This window comes from Labrus mixtus, chromosome 19 (genome assembly GCF_963584025.1).
Source record: "Labrus mixtus chromosome 19, fLabMix1.1, whole genome shotgun sequence".
Classification (NCBI taxonomy): Eukaryota; Metazoa; Chordata; class Actinopteri; order Labriformes; family Labridae; genus Labrus; species Labrus mixtus.
This window is the reverse complement of record NC_083630.1, coordinates 10349908-10365261: the sequence shown is the minus strand read 5'-3', so window position 1 is coordinate 10365261 and position 15354 is coordinate 10349908. Positions and strand designations below refer to the sequence as shown.

The 15354-nt window shown below is 41.0% G+C and overlaps 1 protein-coding gene across 1 annotated transcript in view; it reads right to left on the bottom strand.

The window, feature by feature from the left end:
- Positions 1-15354, bottom strand: part of LOC132994636 (collagen alpha-1(XXI) chain-like) — a 72392-nt gene that overhangs the window by 5576 nt on the left and 51462 nt on the right. The window contains exons 26-31 of the mRNA XM_061065122.1: positions 14534-14578; positions 7358-7390; positions 6358-6504; positions 6039-6093; positions 2735-2929; positions 348-425 (exon numbers count right to left, since the gene is read on the bottom strand). Coding sequence (XP_060921105.1) covers positions 348-425; positions 2735-2929; positions 6039-6093; positions 6358-6504; positions 7358-7390; positions 14534-14578 — 553 coding nt within the window. The remainder of the gene's footprint in view (positions 1-347; positions 426-2734; positions 2930-6038; positions 6094-6357; positions 6505-7357; positions 7391-14533; positions 14579-15354) is intronic.

The following is a 15354-nucleotide window of genomic DNA, read 5'->3' as shown; positions in this document are numbered from 1 at the left end:
CATGATGGATCATTAATTACATCTGTTCATACATTATGGGACGAGTTAATAAGCTATTATAGCTTCCACAGAGATATACGGCACACGCTGTCTGTGACATGCCCTCTCTTCTCCTTCACCCCACCTCCCCAAGCTGTCACAAAGAGTACTGGATGAAAATTAAATACTAACAATGCTCGCTCCCATGTCAATTAAAATATATGAGACCACAAACAACCATGATTCATCTTTGTTGAAAGTGCAATGAAGCACAGATCAGACGTCAAACACCATGGTGAGGCTGCTCAAACTGCTCCAACTCCACATAATATCAGCATAACATGCTGATTGGTGGGCTTTTTACATACCTGGCTGTCCAGGTGGTCCTGGGGGTCCAAGGTACCCTTCCCCTTTGCTGCCTTTGAGGCCCCTTGGTCCGATGTCACCTGGGGGAAAAATATGACTGCTTTAAAAAAAATAGCAGAAGAAATACAAGAAATGCATAGCTTTCCCTTCAAGCTGTCTATGTCCAGTCATGTGCTGTGTCAGAGTCTACATGATAAAACTAAAGGAATGTACTTTTCTTATTCTTTATTTCAACTTGAATTTGATGTCATCAAGTTTTACCTCAGCACTTATTAGGAAGTTGGGGTATACGTTGTCTCCTCAAACACTTAAGGGGGCAGCTTTATGGCATAATCAATGTTGTACCTCTTGGACTTTTAGAAAGGGTTTTAACAAGGTTTATCTTCAAACCATTTATATACTTGTACAAAAAATGGCAGTCTTCGCAGAAGTGTGAAACCACAGATTGATAATGAACCTCTCTCAAATAGTCCTTATCTGTTCTTCCAACCACTCAAAGTGCTTTAAGGCACGGACACACTGACAATGTTGTCATACCGTGCTTAAGCACAATTGCCAATCTGCCCATCAGGATCTGATCTAATCAAATCATACTGATTCACACGTCAAGGGAATAGCTTTCAGGAACCACTTGGGGTACACTGTCTTCCTAGAGGACACCTCACCTTGTGGATTGCGAGGCCTAAAGGATCAAACTGCTAAGCTTCCGATTGATGGACAACCAAGCAGCAAAAGAAAGATTGAAGTATAACAGAGGTACACAGTTTTGGCAGGAACAGGCACGAACCAGTTGTTATCTGATCTTTGGTTCCAGCCATATCATAAGATCCTGTTTTGATAAACACACACACATGCACGCACACACACACACATACACACACATACACACACATACACATCCTGTTATGAAACCACCTGCCTTTCCATATAATGTTCTTTATTTAGTACACATGCTGTAATTGCTTGGTGGTTTGATGGCCCAAAAAAGAATGATGGTGATGATATAAAAGAACTGCTCCCAGTGAAATAAACAGATCCTCGATTCATAAAGCCATAAGTCTCTGTCCAACAGCTCTTGCTCCACGACACTATACCTGAAAAGCATCAGAAGTGATCGATCTGACCTCCATTCAACAGAAATAGTATTTTTGGACTATGCCTTTATTTTTAGAGATAGGACAGTGGATAGAGTCAGAAACCAGGGAGAGAGAGAGTGGGGTATGACATGCAGGAAATAAGCCAAAAGTCAGATTCGAATCAGGGCCACCCGCTTGGAGGACTACAGCCTCCACACATGGTGCGCGCACACTAACCACTGTGCCACCAGCGCCCCTAATGTTCTACTGTTGAACTGGGACTCTTGGGAAACAGACAAACAGGACATACTCCAGGTGATGTTATGGACCAAGAAATAGCACACTGAAAGTCGTTTATTGCTAACAGCTGAATTCACTGGAATTACAGAGAAAATGGCATCCGTTCCCAGAGGCATATCTTTGTCGTCAGGGCGGGATTGACTATGATTGTAGAGGAGTTCCAAAATTGTGTCTGAGTTCAACACCCCCTACCCCCCTCCCCAACACTTGCCCCTAAACATACTTCAAACAATATTGCCTGAATAGATCTCCAGTACTCTTTTTAACTGATCTGTATTTCTATTAAGTGTAGCAACTTGCAAAAGTCATAAAAGTCTGCCATCTGCTTCATTGACTTGATGAAATTGTTCTACATTTTAGTTCCTTAAAAAACCTTGAGAAGCTCCAAGATTCTCGATCCTATACTTCATACGTTCATTTTTGATAAGAGTCATTTTGTAGACCCTCCCTTGCTGGTGAATTTGCATCTCTCTCAAACGTATATTTCCACTATATCTTTCAGTCTCTTCCCTCGTTTTGACACCTCTAAAGTGTCGGATGATCCTGAGCCATTGAGTGGAAGTGGTACACAGCAGTGGAGAGGTACAGTTTGGCGTCTGTCACGGATGATTAGCCACTCTCTGTCTTGAAGTGGTGATAAATCAACGACAGCTCAATGAGATGGGTATGCATTTTGTATTTGTTGTCTTTTGCTCTGCTGACTTTTCACTGATGTTCACTTGTTTAATGATGTTGTTTTATGGGGTACAGTGAACATCAACACATCCAATTTGTTCCTCGTTGACACCGTTTTGATTTTAATCGTTGATGAAAGCGGCGGTAAATTTTGTCCTTGCTCTTGTTCATGAAGTTGTGTTGTTATTTACTGTCTTGTTTTTGTCAGGGTAAAGAAAGTGATTGAAACATTTTTGCCACAGTTTCAGACAGTGAATCAAAGACCTCTAGCTGTAAAACAAGCACTGAATACAGATTACATTCACCTGCCTTGAGGTTCCAATTAGGGATCAATTTACCTTTTAGGCCTGCAGAACCCTGCATACCAGGGGGTCCTGGGTATCCAGGAGATCCACTCCTGCCAGGGTAGCCTGGAGTTCCCATGGAGCCTTTGGGTCCTGGTGCTCCTTGCTCCCCTGGGGGTCCCTTCACACTGTGGCAGGATTCACACCTAGCTGGTTGAGCCAGGCTCTGGAGTAGTGCTGGAAGCTGATCTGTGGGGCACAAAGAGGAGCATGCTGAGGAATCCATCTATGTAGAAAGTATTATATAAAGCTGCTAAGACAGACTAACCACCAAATATTATAAGCATTATTACAAAGAAAAGCCATATGAATACAGTGAGTATTCTGCCAGCACAGAATAGGAAAAATATGCAATGTGCGATCATGTCGTTCAAGTGAATCTTGGCTATAACTCACAGTCTTTATGTTTATCTGCTGTTCTTTATGTTTCACACAATAGCTATATTTGCATCATGATTCTTCTGAATCCAAAATATAACCAACAAGCATTTTGGCCCTAATTGTTCTGAGGGTATCTGATAGCTAGCTTAAACTTAATTTGACTGCATCAAAATGGTGTGAAAGCCTGGACCTTACAGCCAGGCTTCCAACCAATGAGTAAAATGTATGAATGCTGAGTGAGAAAGTACTGTTGTCAATTCCACAAAAAATATATCCGGTAACACTTAAAATTAAGGTCATGATATTCATTAGCTGCTTATTAGCATGATAATTATTAACATAGTAGCTGCAGTTCCTTACTCTATGTGACCATAGTCTGTAGCTTATAGTTCATTAAATAAGAGTTTGCCCTCAATGCTCCCCTTATTACTGCTCATTGATAGGAAGTTAGGAAGTTGTTGAATTGAATTATGATCTTAAAATGCTTTCGCTTACATCTACTTAATAAGGGGCTTTCGAAAAAAAATCATAGTAAGATCATAATTCATGTTTAACAACTTCCTAACCTACCATGAATAAGCAGCACTACTGAGGGTAAACTTGTAATTAATGCCCTATTAGCTACAGACTAAGGTCATGTAGAATCAGGTTAGCACTTAATAATGACTAATAAGCAGCCAGTATGCTACTAATTAGCATGCTAATAAGCAGCTAGTTAATAGAGAACACTGTGGCCTTAATTTAAAGTGTAACCGGAAATATATTTTAAGGAAATAAGCTATGATTTCTCACTCAGCATGCACACATACTTTTGGGATGTGTTTATTGTGAATGCTCAGGTCATTATAGCAATGAAATTGTGATCAACTGTGCAGCTGTAGTATGTATCTTTTAACGTCAGAGACATTCAAAGATTTTTCATATTTAATTTTAAAGGTACATGCATCCCAATAGAATAGAGGGGGTTCCCATCAAAGCTATGCCCATAAACTGTCCAATATATCAAACTTTACTTGTAACTTTAGTGAAAAGCACCATCTCCATAATTATTCTTGTGTACCGGTTCTGTACAAGCGATTAGATCTATATGTAATCAGAAACAAATTTCATTTTTGCAATTTCTTCAGGCTAAAGAATTGATGTGACTTTGTACAAAGTTTTTCGCTGCTCAATTATGGAAAGGGAAAGCATCCAAACAAGAGTCATCCACAGCAGCTCATTAAACTGTACCTGAAGCGATCCACAAACCAATTTGATTACCTGATTGGTGTAAATCTATCCAGTCCCATGTAGCTGATGCTGAAAAGAGTTCTAATCAGCCATGGAGCAACAGATAAGGTAAGATAGTATCCCCTCAAGCCATTCATTTTTGTTCATACACATTTATAAAACTGAGCAATGTAATTCTAACTTAGCATAGCACGTGCAATTCAACATAACAACCACTTTAAACCCGGCAGCCGGATGTCAAGAGCGAGCCTAGGCTACAAGTTTCCCCTTTTTTCTTTGTCCTTGGGTACGTCCAATGACTCTTAAGTTGCATTCATTCACTTGCATCCCTTACTTGCGTTTTTGTCCCTCCCACAAAAGATGCATGGAGAGACTCAAGGAAATGAAGCCGAGGAGGGAGGAACAAGGAAACATGTTTTAGGAGACAAGAGACGTCCTTTCCTCTGAAGCATCATGTGATAGCGACATACGTTTGTCATGATGACATCAGCTGTTCATCGCTCAGCTGTCAGTCTTCTTTTACAGCTGTAAGTGTATGCACACATGTGTACTGTATAAATTCTAATTACACAGTAACAGTGTTTATTATCTGTATGTTACCTGATTACATACATCTGCACACAATGACAATTTGCACAACCCTGCAGTCTGTTTGAGCTCTGATTTAAACCATACGGACCATTTCTACAGAACAATGCTTTATTATTAAATGATTTATTATTTGATTTGATTTGTATTGACTGATAATCTTGTGAATTTAATATTTTATGATTATGTTTCATAATCAATCCGTCCGTAAAAAAAATCTCTCCTAAAATTATTTATTAGGTTTTAAAATTCAGGAAACATTAAAATCAACAATAAAACCAGACACTAATTACATCAGCCTTATATTAACTAATTAAAGATGAATGTCAAAAGTGTTCCTCACAAACATCCTCATGCCAAACACTTTTTTAATCCCAGCTCATCACATGCCGACACTTTAGAAACTGGCGGGTGTTTATTGTCTGTTTGTTGTGTACATTTAGCGTCTTTATTAAATGTGTTTTTTTTTCTGTTATCAAACTCTGCTGATGTTAATGGAAGTCAGATCTGCTGCAGCATCCAATCAATGAGTCATATCCCATGAAGAGGCATGTCTATCAGTAAAAAGACTTTCTTGAAGGCTGCTCTCGTGTATCCTTGCTCATCAGATCTCCCTCCTCAATCCTCTCTCCTCCAAGCAGCTTTAGTTGCTTTGGGACTCTCCTTAAAATGGCAGGGCCAGAAACTACTTCCGGTTCGAGCGAGGAGCGAGGGGACAGAAGGTTAGTGACACGAGATGCACCTCATGCATTTCTCCAGTGTTCCTGCCCTCCCTTGTTTTTCTTCTTGTATCTGTTTGTCTCTGGGCGTTCCCATCCTCAGTTCTCCTCACCTGCTCTACCTCCTGCCTCCTTCAGCCTCCTGTCTCTCATCAAATCATCAGCCCATGGTGCATATATTCTCTGGTTCTTCAGTCCTTCAGTATACTTCTGTGGGACTACGTTAAGGCCAGCTTGTAACTATTGTGCATATAGACATTATTTCCCTTTGTGTTGTCAGCCTACTAACCTGTTTCTCTTTTCTGTTAGATGTATGTGGAGTTTCAGACGGAGGCTTTTGAACTTGGATTCTCATAAAAGACAAAAAACAAGATACTTACTACGCAGGACATCCGAGCAGAGCTTAAGAAGATGTTCATCTGAGGGAGGCTTGCCCTGCAACACAAAATTACACTTTGATTCAGCTTAGTCAACTCTGGGACCGGGAAAACCCAACTTGGGGTTGAGCATGCCTAAGGATTTACCGGATCTGCTTAACCCTCCATTCTGTGCCTTCTCAAAGCCCACACACACTCATTACTCGCAAACATAACTCCCCATCCCAGACAGGAAAGTCTCTGACTGCTTCTTTAAGTGCATTTTCTTTCTTTTCTTCCAAAGATCCACTCAGTAGTGATGGTCAGGAGGAGAATAACTCACAGGTTTTCCAGGGTATCCTGAATGACCTGGTAGTCCCGGCAACCCGTCCTGGCCAGGAAATCCCCGGGGACCAACAGCACCCATATGGCCCATCTCTCCTTTCTTTCCTTCAGTCCCCCTGAGGCCAAAATCCCCTGTCACTCCTTTCTGAAAGAGCAAGAGAGAGGGCAGAAAATCTCAGTTTGCAAAAGGAAAAAAAGTGAAACTGAGGCTACTTGCGACATGAAGTTATCTCATGCAAAAGAAGAAATTGCCTTTTGCTTAATATTTCCCCAAAAAACTTGACCTCAACACTGCTTTGTATAAAAGTAAAGGTTAAAAAAAATGCCATACAAAGAGTGTGAGGTCTTTATGTATGCACTGATTTAAGCTCCAATCATTAGCTGTCAGGCTAACTAGCGCACTATAAAGTGTTGCTAATGTCTGTAACTTACAAAGCAAAAGGTCATATCTTTAGCCTTGGTGACTACATTAGAGTGTGGACTTACAGGTAACATTTAAAAAACATTTATTTTGATTGAATTATTGATCCCCACTGTGAACACTGTTAGATATTCTGCCTGGTGTACATTTGAAATGTTGTAGTCTTCCCCATCTTTGTTGTGCAGGAGTTCGCTTTGAAAGTAATGACGGCATTATTTTACATTCTTACAAACATATTGAAAGTGATTTAAAAAGCGTGTTAAAAAGGTGGGTAGTTTTTTTTTTCTATTAAATAGTGTTCAATAAACATGCTCAGCTAAGGGAGGCTGTATCTCCATAATTTGTGATTCTGCTGACAGTACAGTAAGTGTTTGATATTTCAGATGTGTTCGTCTTCTGAGAGACGGCTTTTGTGATGTATATTTTTGCCCATGGGGCCAGATTTCCCCCCAGCCTCGAGGTATTGGCTCTGTAAGTCGTCTATGGCAGCCGTGCAGGCTTGACAGGGCTTCTCAGTGCGCTGCGGAATAAGACAGAATGGATTATATCTAATACCGCAAAGTCTAATTCGACAAACCTCTCCTTTCCATCCCCTGGGTCCCACTTCGCCCTGATGGAAGAAAGGAAAGAGAGCAGGGAAGGGTGGGGTGGAAGAGGGAAGAGGGAGAAATAGAGAGAGACAGTTAGAAAGTTCTGCTTACATATCAAAGACAGAGTTAGTATGTCAGACGAGCTATCCTCGCTGCTCCACATTGCTGATGCAGAATGGCTCTCTTTTCTATCAAAACCCCTGGCTTACAAAACATTTTAGATTGGTTATTGTAATGCTTTCTCTAAAGCCATTTTTGTGCTTCTTCTTGTAACTTGATGAAAAATGCATCTTCGGATCCACTCGTCCTTAAAAAAAAACAAAAAAAAAACACCATCCAGTAGTAACACGTCTTCTGTAAGAGTTTTCTTTTTCAAATGAAGTATGAAGAGGACTTGTCTGAGGCTCTGGGTGTGTTCTGTTTGCTCGACAGTGCTTACTCTTTTCCATTTCAATCCATAGATGCCTTTTCCTGAAATGTAGCTTTTGTTTCAGCAAACGCATATTTCCCTAAAGACTGCTTTGAGGAAGCTTGGTCTTTAGGAATCACCTGTATCAATGTAGTTTACTGTCATGTGGATAATAAAGGCACCACCTATATCCAATAGGAGACTCATTAGAAAGTCAGTGATGTGACTTGGTGGCGTTTAGGTAGGGTCAGCTTTATTCAAATCTCCACTTATGTGCAGACAACTGATGGTAGCTGTATTGGCATGTTCTACGACCTTGCCACTGGGCGGCAAGCTTTTTGGAGCCATGTGTTTTAACACTGTTGAAACATCCATGCAGCCCTGGGGGCTTTATAGATCCTTAGTGGCTCCGTACCTACAAAAGTTTCTCTGTCACACTATTGAACATCCAAACAGAAACATTAAAAAAAAACAGAAACCCCTTTCAGTTATTGGCTGTCACTTCCTTATTTCACCCAATACATTTCAACAAACGTCAAATGTCAATCTCACAAAACATCAAACACATTTCAATTTGAATCAATACACCCATCAAATCTGACCTCACAACACCCTGTGACATATTTTCTCTTGCGTCACTGCAACAAGTCTATTTTCTTCCAACATATTGATTGTGCGTTGCGCTTAGACAGCAGGTCTAAAACACAGGACAGGAGCTGCTGCCAACATTAGTCTTACACTTTGTGGACCGTATAGAAAATGCATTAGACTGATCCTGGTAAAAGGGTCACTTTATCTGTAATGGATGTGCTCAACCTGTGCCTCCTTCACAAGCTCGCTCTCCTTCCTGTATTTCCTCACTTCCTCCATGATGAGATTTCACATCACAGAGAACAGCTTTTGTGTTTGCTTCCTCCTTTATGACCGTGAGATGATACTATGCTAATCTACGTTACATGCTGAACTCCAGCCTTTTATTGCAAATTCAAAGATTGAGAATCTAGGTCGTATTCTATATATATATATATATATATATCATAAAAGCTACAACCACTGCCTCACAGGTTGTATTCCCTTTGCCCACCAGTCAAGTTGCAGTTTACATCCATCTGTAACTTTCTAACAAAAAGAAGGCTGTAACGGATTCATTCATTTAAAATAGCTTTCTTCCAGAAGAACAAAAAAAAAATGCAACAATTGAGAGGAAGCATCCATCAAGCATTTCTAAGATATTGCATTCACAAATATGGACGGGATGAAGTCATAATAGCCTTAACCTTAAAGAAAGAAAAGCTCAGCCTTTAAAGTGTATCTGTCTCTACCCCTTGCGTGCACTGGCCTACACTCAAAGTGCGAGTTTCTACACAATACAACGGCGCTCGTGCATTCATTTATTTATCGGGACAATGCAATTTATCCTAGTTTCAATACAAAGCATGCAACTGATGTGCTGCACAGAGACTTTATAGCTATTGCTAATTTCCAACTCTTGTTCCTAGTTGGGTAATGTATGCACCCCCTTAATGTATACTGCCAGTGGGAAAGGGATGGGTCAGGATTTTCATATATTCAAATAGTCATCAATTACATTTTTTTAAAGTTTTTGCGACTATTATCTCATCTTAAAAAATAGTTAAAGTTAAAAAACATTAAAGACTTTTCAAAAGTAAATATGCTTTGACAGGTCTGTCCTTAAGAGCAGAAGAACACAACTTTACAAATGTGTGTTTGTTGAATGGAGGTCGGATTGATCATGTCTGATGCGTTTCAGGTCTAGAAAATCTAAACACTTATTGGCTTTTATGACAAAGTGTCAAGCAGATGTGTGGCTCAAGTTAATATGATTGATCTGTAATGGATTGTTAGCTACACTTTTATCCAGATAAATATATTTATAGAGATCATTAAATCATTGTTAGATTACCACCAATAGGAAGTAATATGTCTTTAACCTGGATAACGCCCCGCCTCGTTTCGCTGTCCACACAGGCTGTTTCTCCAGTCTACACCAAAGCATGCTGATACATAATTGGTCAATTCAGTTCGCACTACAAATGTAGAAGCAATTGGAAACCAGAACACTTCCCATGCTGACAATCCAGGCCCCCGTGGACAGATTCAACATTTATATGCAGATTCTGTAAATAGGGATTACAACTGAGTAAACTAAATCTGCTGATAAGGACTTAATCCTTCAGCAGAAGAACTGGAGTGCATTCAGGTAAAGCTACTATAGAAACATTACAAATATATTGCTTTGGTCTGCATTGTTTTTGACAGGTGTTTGTATTATAACATGCACAGGAGGCTCACTTTTCTCCTGTAATGTATAGGCCAAATTACCTCGGGCCTGAAATGTTTCATAATGAGGAAGGAAACCAGGAAAATAGAACAGGAATTCAAATAAACAGCAGCGCAGAGATACATTTATTTCACCCAGCACACGAATAAGGAAGTCTGTCTCAAGACAAAAATATGTCATATTCGTTTGAGCTGTAACACACTTGTGATTCACTGCTGGTGCATTTAGCCTTGAGAGCGTGTGACATGGAGGCTGGGCTGCTCTCGACACTGTGGAATTACAGAGTGTGAACATTAAGCAGCATACTGAGAAATACAATCGTTTTTATCTGTCTCAAGAGTCACAGACGAGACTACACAACTCTTCAGATGATGAAATGTAGCTACTGCCTGGCTCTCACACACACACGCACACCCACCCACACACACACACACACCCCCAAACACCCCTGACTGGATTTATGGTCCAAACCTCATCCAGGCATCCAGGGATGTGAAGATCAATGCCTCGGCAATCAATATATACAGATCAATTCTTAAATGCTACTCATTTGGTATTGTTCCTATTAAAAAGGATCGATTGCAAAGCTTAGCATGAGAGCTGGGAATTGCAGATCACATAGCAATTCATATCACTATGTTTGTTCATTACAAATTATTGATGAGGATGGTAATCTCGACACGGATAAACATGTTGAATCAATTATGCAAATGTTCCTCTCTCACCTTCTGGAGCCTCATTTCACCTTGTTGTCAAGATTCCAATCATTTCACATGCATTGTCTGCTTGCAATTTTAAAAGATATCTCATCCACATAGTTGGAATTCAGAATTCAACTAATGTTTTATCTTGACCTTTCAGATGGTTCACATTGAAACAACTAAAACAAACTCTATCCCTGTCCAACAGCCTGTTACCGCAGATGGTGTTTTTTTTTTCTTAGTTTGAAGCGCTCTTACTAGCTCTTATTGTTGCTAGGTTACGAAAGTTAACTTCTAATAATAATAATAATACATTTTATTTAAAGGCGCCTTTCAAAACTCTCAAGGTCACCTTACAGAGCAGAGATAAAAACAACAAATTAACATTAAAAACACAAAAAACACAAATGTACAGGATGTAAAAGGAGTTATGAGAACGCGTGGAGAATGATCAGACTGAATAAGCCAGTTTAAAAAGATGTGTTTTGAGATGAGATTTGAATATGGAGAGAGAGTCGATATTACGGATTTGTGGTGGGAGGGAGTTCCAGAGGTGGGGGGCAGAGCGGCTGACCCCATGGTAGACAGGCGGGCGGTTGGTGCAGTGAGTTGAATGGAAGAAGACCTGAGAGTGCGAGTAGGTGTGTTGATGTGCAGGAGTTCAGAGAGGTAAAGCGGAGCGAGGTTGTGGATGGCCTTGAAGGTGAGGAGCAGAATTTTGAAGGTGATGCGATGTTTAACCGGGAGCCAATGAAGCTGCTGTAGGACAGGCGTGATGTGATTAACAGAGGGCGTTCTGGTGATGATGCGAGCAGAAGAGTTCTGGACCAGTTGAAGTTTGTGGATGGACTTGAGAGGGAGACCAAAGAGAAGGGAGTTGCAGTAGTCAATGTGGGATGTAACCAGGGTGTTGACGAGGATGGCAGTACTGCTGGGAGTGAGGGACGGGCGGAGGCGATTAATATTACAAAGATGGAAATAAGCAGACCGGGTGACATTATTGATGTGAGCTTGGAATGATAGTGTGCTATCTAGGATGACACCCAGACTCTTAACATGAGGGGAGGGAGAAACTGAGGAGTGGTCAATAGCCAGAGAAAAACTGTCGAGTTTAGAGATTGTTGATTTGGTGCTGATGAGGAGAAGCTCGGTTTTGTTACTGTTTAATTTGAGGAAGTTGCAGGTGAACCAGGATTTGATTTCTTGCAGGCAATCAGTCAGGGAAGTGGGCGGGAGGGAGGAGGTGGGTTTGGTGGATAGGTAGAGCTGGGTGTCATCCGCATAGCAGTGGAACTGGATGTTATACTTACGGAAGATATGGCCAAGAGGAAGGAGATAGATGATGAACAGAAGGGGGCCCAGGACAGAACCCTGAGGAACACCGGTAGTGACTGGAAATGGCTGGGATTTGAAGGTTCCTAGTTGAGTGAACTGAGTGCGACCAGAGAAATAGGATGAAAACCAGTGCAAGGGTGTGTCAGTGATTCCAATGGAGGCAAGTTTGTCAAGGAGTGTGTGATGGGAGATGGTGTCGAAGGCTGCACTTAGATCAAGGAGGATGAGGATGGTTAGAAGTCCGGAGTCAGCTGCCATGAGGAGGTCATTGGTGATTTTTACCAGTGCTGTCTCTGTGCTACGGAGGGGGTGGAAACCAGACTGGAACTGTTCGTAGAGGTTATTGTCAGACAAATGAGTGTGAACCTGAGATGCAACTGTTTTTTCAAGAATTTTGGATAGGAAGGGTAGATTAGAAATAGGGCGAAAGTTATTGAAGTCATTTGGGTCTGCACCAGGTTTCTTAAGTATAGGGGGTATTGAAGCTGACTTGAAAGAAATGAGAACAAGACCAGAGGTCTTGCTTCCCCTCGGTAATGGTGGTAAGGTGTGTTTTAGATAGCTCCGTCTGCTTCATATTTCATTCAAGGAAATAGCACCAAGAAAACATGAAAACGATGTAAAGGAGTTGTCTCCTGGCATTAGCAGCAGCTCTGGACCTGGAGATTGTACCCTCGAAAAGACGAGTCAGACTAGCGTCTCCTCCGCCCGCCATTGCTGTGAGGGGGAAGTGACATTGATGAGCTAGGCGCTGTTCTGAGAGTTTAACTTCTTTTTACTGAGAGCGCAGAAAACGCTGAACTACATTGGTTTTAAATATAAAACTGATATTACTAAAAACATTGTCTGTGGACACAGGCCCTAATGCATGCTGCTTTTCTGAAACTTCACAACCTCACCAACCACAACAACACATTCAAATACTTAAAGGAAATGACCTAAGCAGCTCTGCTTCAAGAGAACCATGACAAGCTTACGTTCCAACTTTAGGTAAAAAGAAATGGCCTCTCCGTCCCTTTTGCTTATTGTGAGATTTCCTTTATAAGCTCTTTTTGACAAGAAAACTTTTCAATCTTTGGATGCTTTGAACTACATGGCAGTGAACCCATTTGTTTCTTTGAAGTCTCCGTGGAAGACAGTTGAAGTTGGCAAAACTTGATGAAAAAAATAGAGAGAGAGTAAACCAACAGGATAAGGAATAAGATAAATCAGCAGCCCTTTGGCCTCCAACCAATCAAGTTATTGCATGGTTGACTGAAATGAAATATCATGAGGCGGGCAGTCGTCAGCAACAATTAGTGAGTGCAGTTATGGAGACAGGAGATTTCAAGTTTTTAGCCCTTTTTAGATCTGACAGTGCAGCAGTGTCATAACAAAGCTCTGCTGTCATCTGGTGCTTACACGGCACTGTTTCACTGTTCTGTCTCTGCCATCTTACTGTGATCCCATGTCATCTTTGTTACACCTATCACTACCTGTAACGTTGGCAAAGCACAGGGACGACTTGGTGTCACCACTGCGTTTCTCTGTAACATTTATGTTGAAGGCGAGGCTTTACGGGGGCGTGAATATCCCACCTTGAACTGGTGATATGAAATGTGGTTAATGAAAACCCCCTGATCAAGACGATTCCTGAGAACGTATACTTTCTGCTGTGAGGGATCTCATACTCAAACATGCTGTCTGACATGCTTTCCTTCCATCACTTTGTGATATGATAGCCTGGTCTGAATTCTTAAAGTTACCATCAGTAAGACTGTAAACGGACCATTGAATTCAAGTCTAACTCCTATAATTCAGCCTTCTCTGCCTGAGTGTCATCATTGGCTCTTCCAACTCTTCAGGGCAGAAGGGCCAGAAGTAAGCTCCTCTGCTGAGCAGTAACTTTTTAGACTGCATTTGGTTTTCCTTTGGATTTTGATTTTGACCACTGTGTGAAGAGCTTCCATGATGACTTATTCTCTCATCTCAAACGTTTCTTTTATCACTTAGTCTTTCATTTTGTCCTGCTCTATAGCGTGTGTTTGGTTTTATGCAGGCTTAATTTTAATCTTGTAAAGCAGCCTGTAAAGTCAGTTTAATGTTTTATATTTGTGGAGTTTATTACCACTATATGTATTTGTAATAAAGTGTGTATGATGACTTGCATCAAGGGGTTTATGATACGACTACAAACAGACTTCCCATGAATGTAAACTAAAGATCTAACACCCGATGCAGCTTTTTGAAAAAAAAAAAAAAAAAAAAATCCCAGCCGAGATATTCCCCTATCCATGTGCCCTTGTGGGGACATTTTGTCCCCTATCTGCCGTACATTCACACGAACACTCATATTTGAATATCTCTGCTGAAGGCAAAAAAAAGAAAACATAAGCTTCGCTGCCACCCAGTGGAAGAAAAATGACTCTGCACTCACAGGTACACCGGGCGTCCCCTCTTCTCCGTCTCTGCCAGACTCGCCCTGCAAACAGATATGTCATGATTAACAGAAGGTTTGTGTGAGTTTGTTTACATACATGCCTGTGTGGCTTCATGCAGTGTGTGTGTGTGTGTGTGTGTGTGTGTGTGTGTGTGTGTGTGTGTGTGTGTGTGTGTGTGTGTGTGAAAGGGTGAGATTGAATGTGTCAATTTAGCTGTGTGTGTTGGTCCATGTCTTCATCCTGGCTGTGTGTGTGAGAGTAAAGAAAAGGTCATGATTACCACTAGCAGCCAATAAGAGAAACCCATGGAGAGAGGGGATAGGAATTGGCTAGTGGTGACCTTTAACAAACCTGACTTTTTATCTCGTGTGTGTCTTTTCTAACTGCATCCTGCAGCAGTGCACACACATACACACACACCCTGCTCTGCTCTTTCTCTCTCGGCTCCTCTGGGCTGTCACACTGTCTTCCATTAGTGCGTGTAAAAGCAAGCAACTGAATCAGAGCGTTCATCACATGCTTTGATTGTTCAATTTCTGACTGATGCTGTGTTCACAATCGTACAAGTACAACAAGGTGACATCTTGTTGCTGTGCTACTGAGCAGCAGCGGAAAACTAGAAAAACAAATTATCTGCAGCTCATATATTGCACAAGCATGTGACTTTGTTCTCTGTGAATGAAACCATTACATTAGTCGGGACTGGTTTCTTACATTTTCACTCAGACGTGAAGATATCAAAGACTACTTGAACATTCCTCTGATCCTTCTTACCACTAAGAGTGTGAAGTAAATAAGAGCAATAGAACTTCATTGA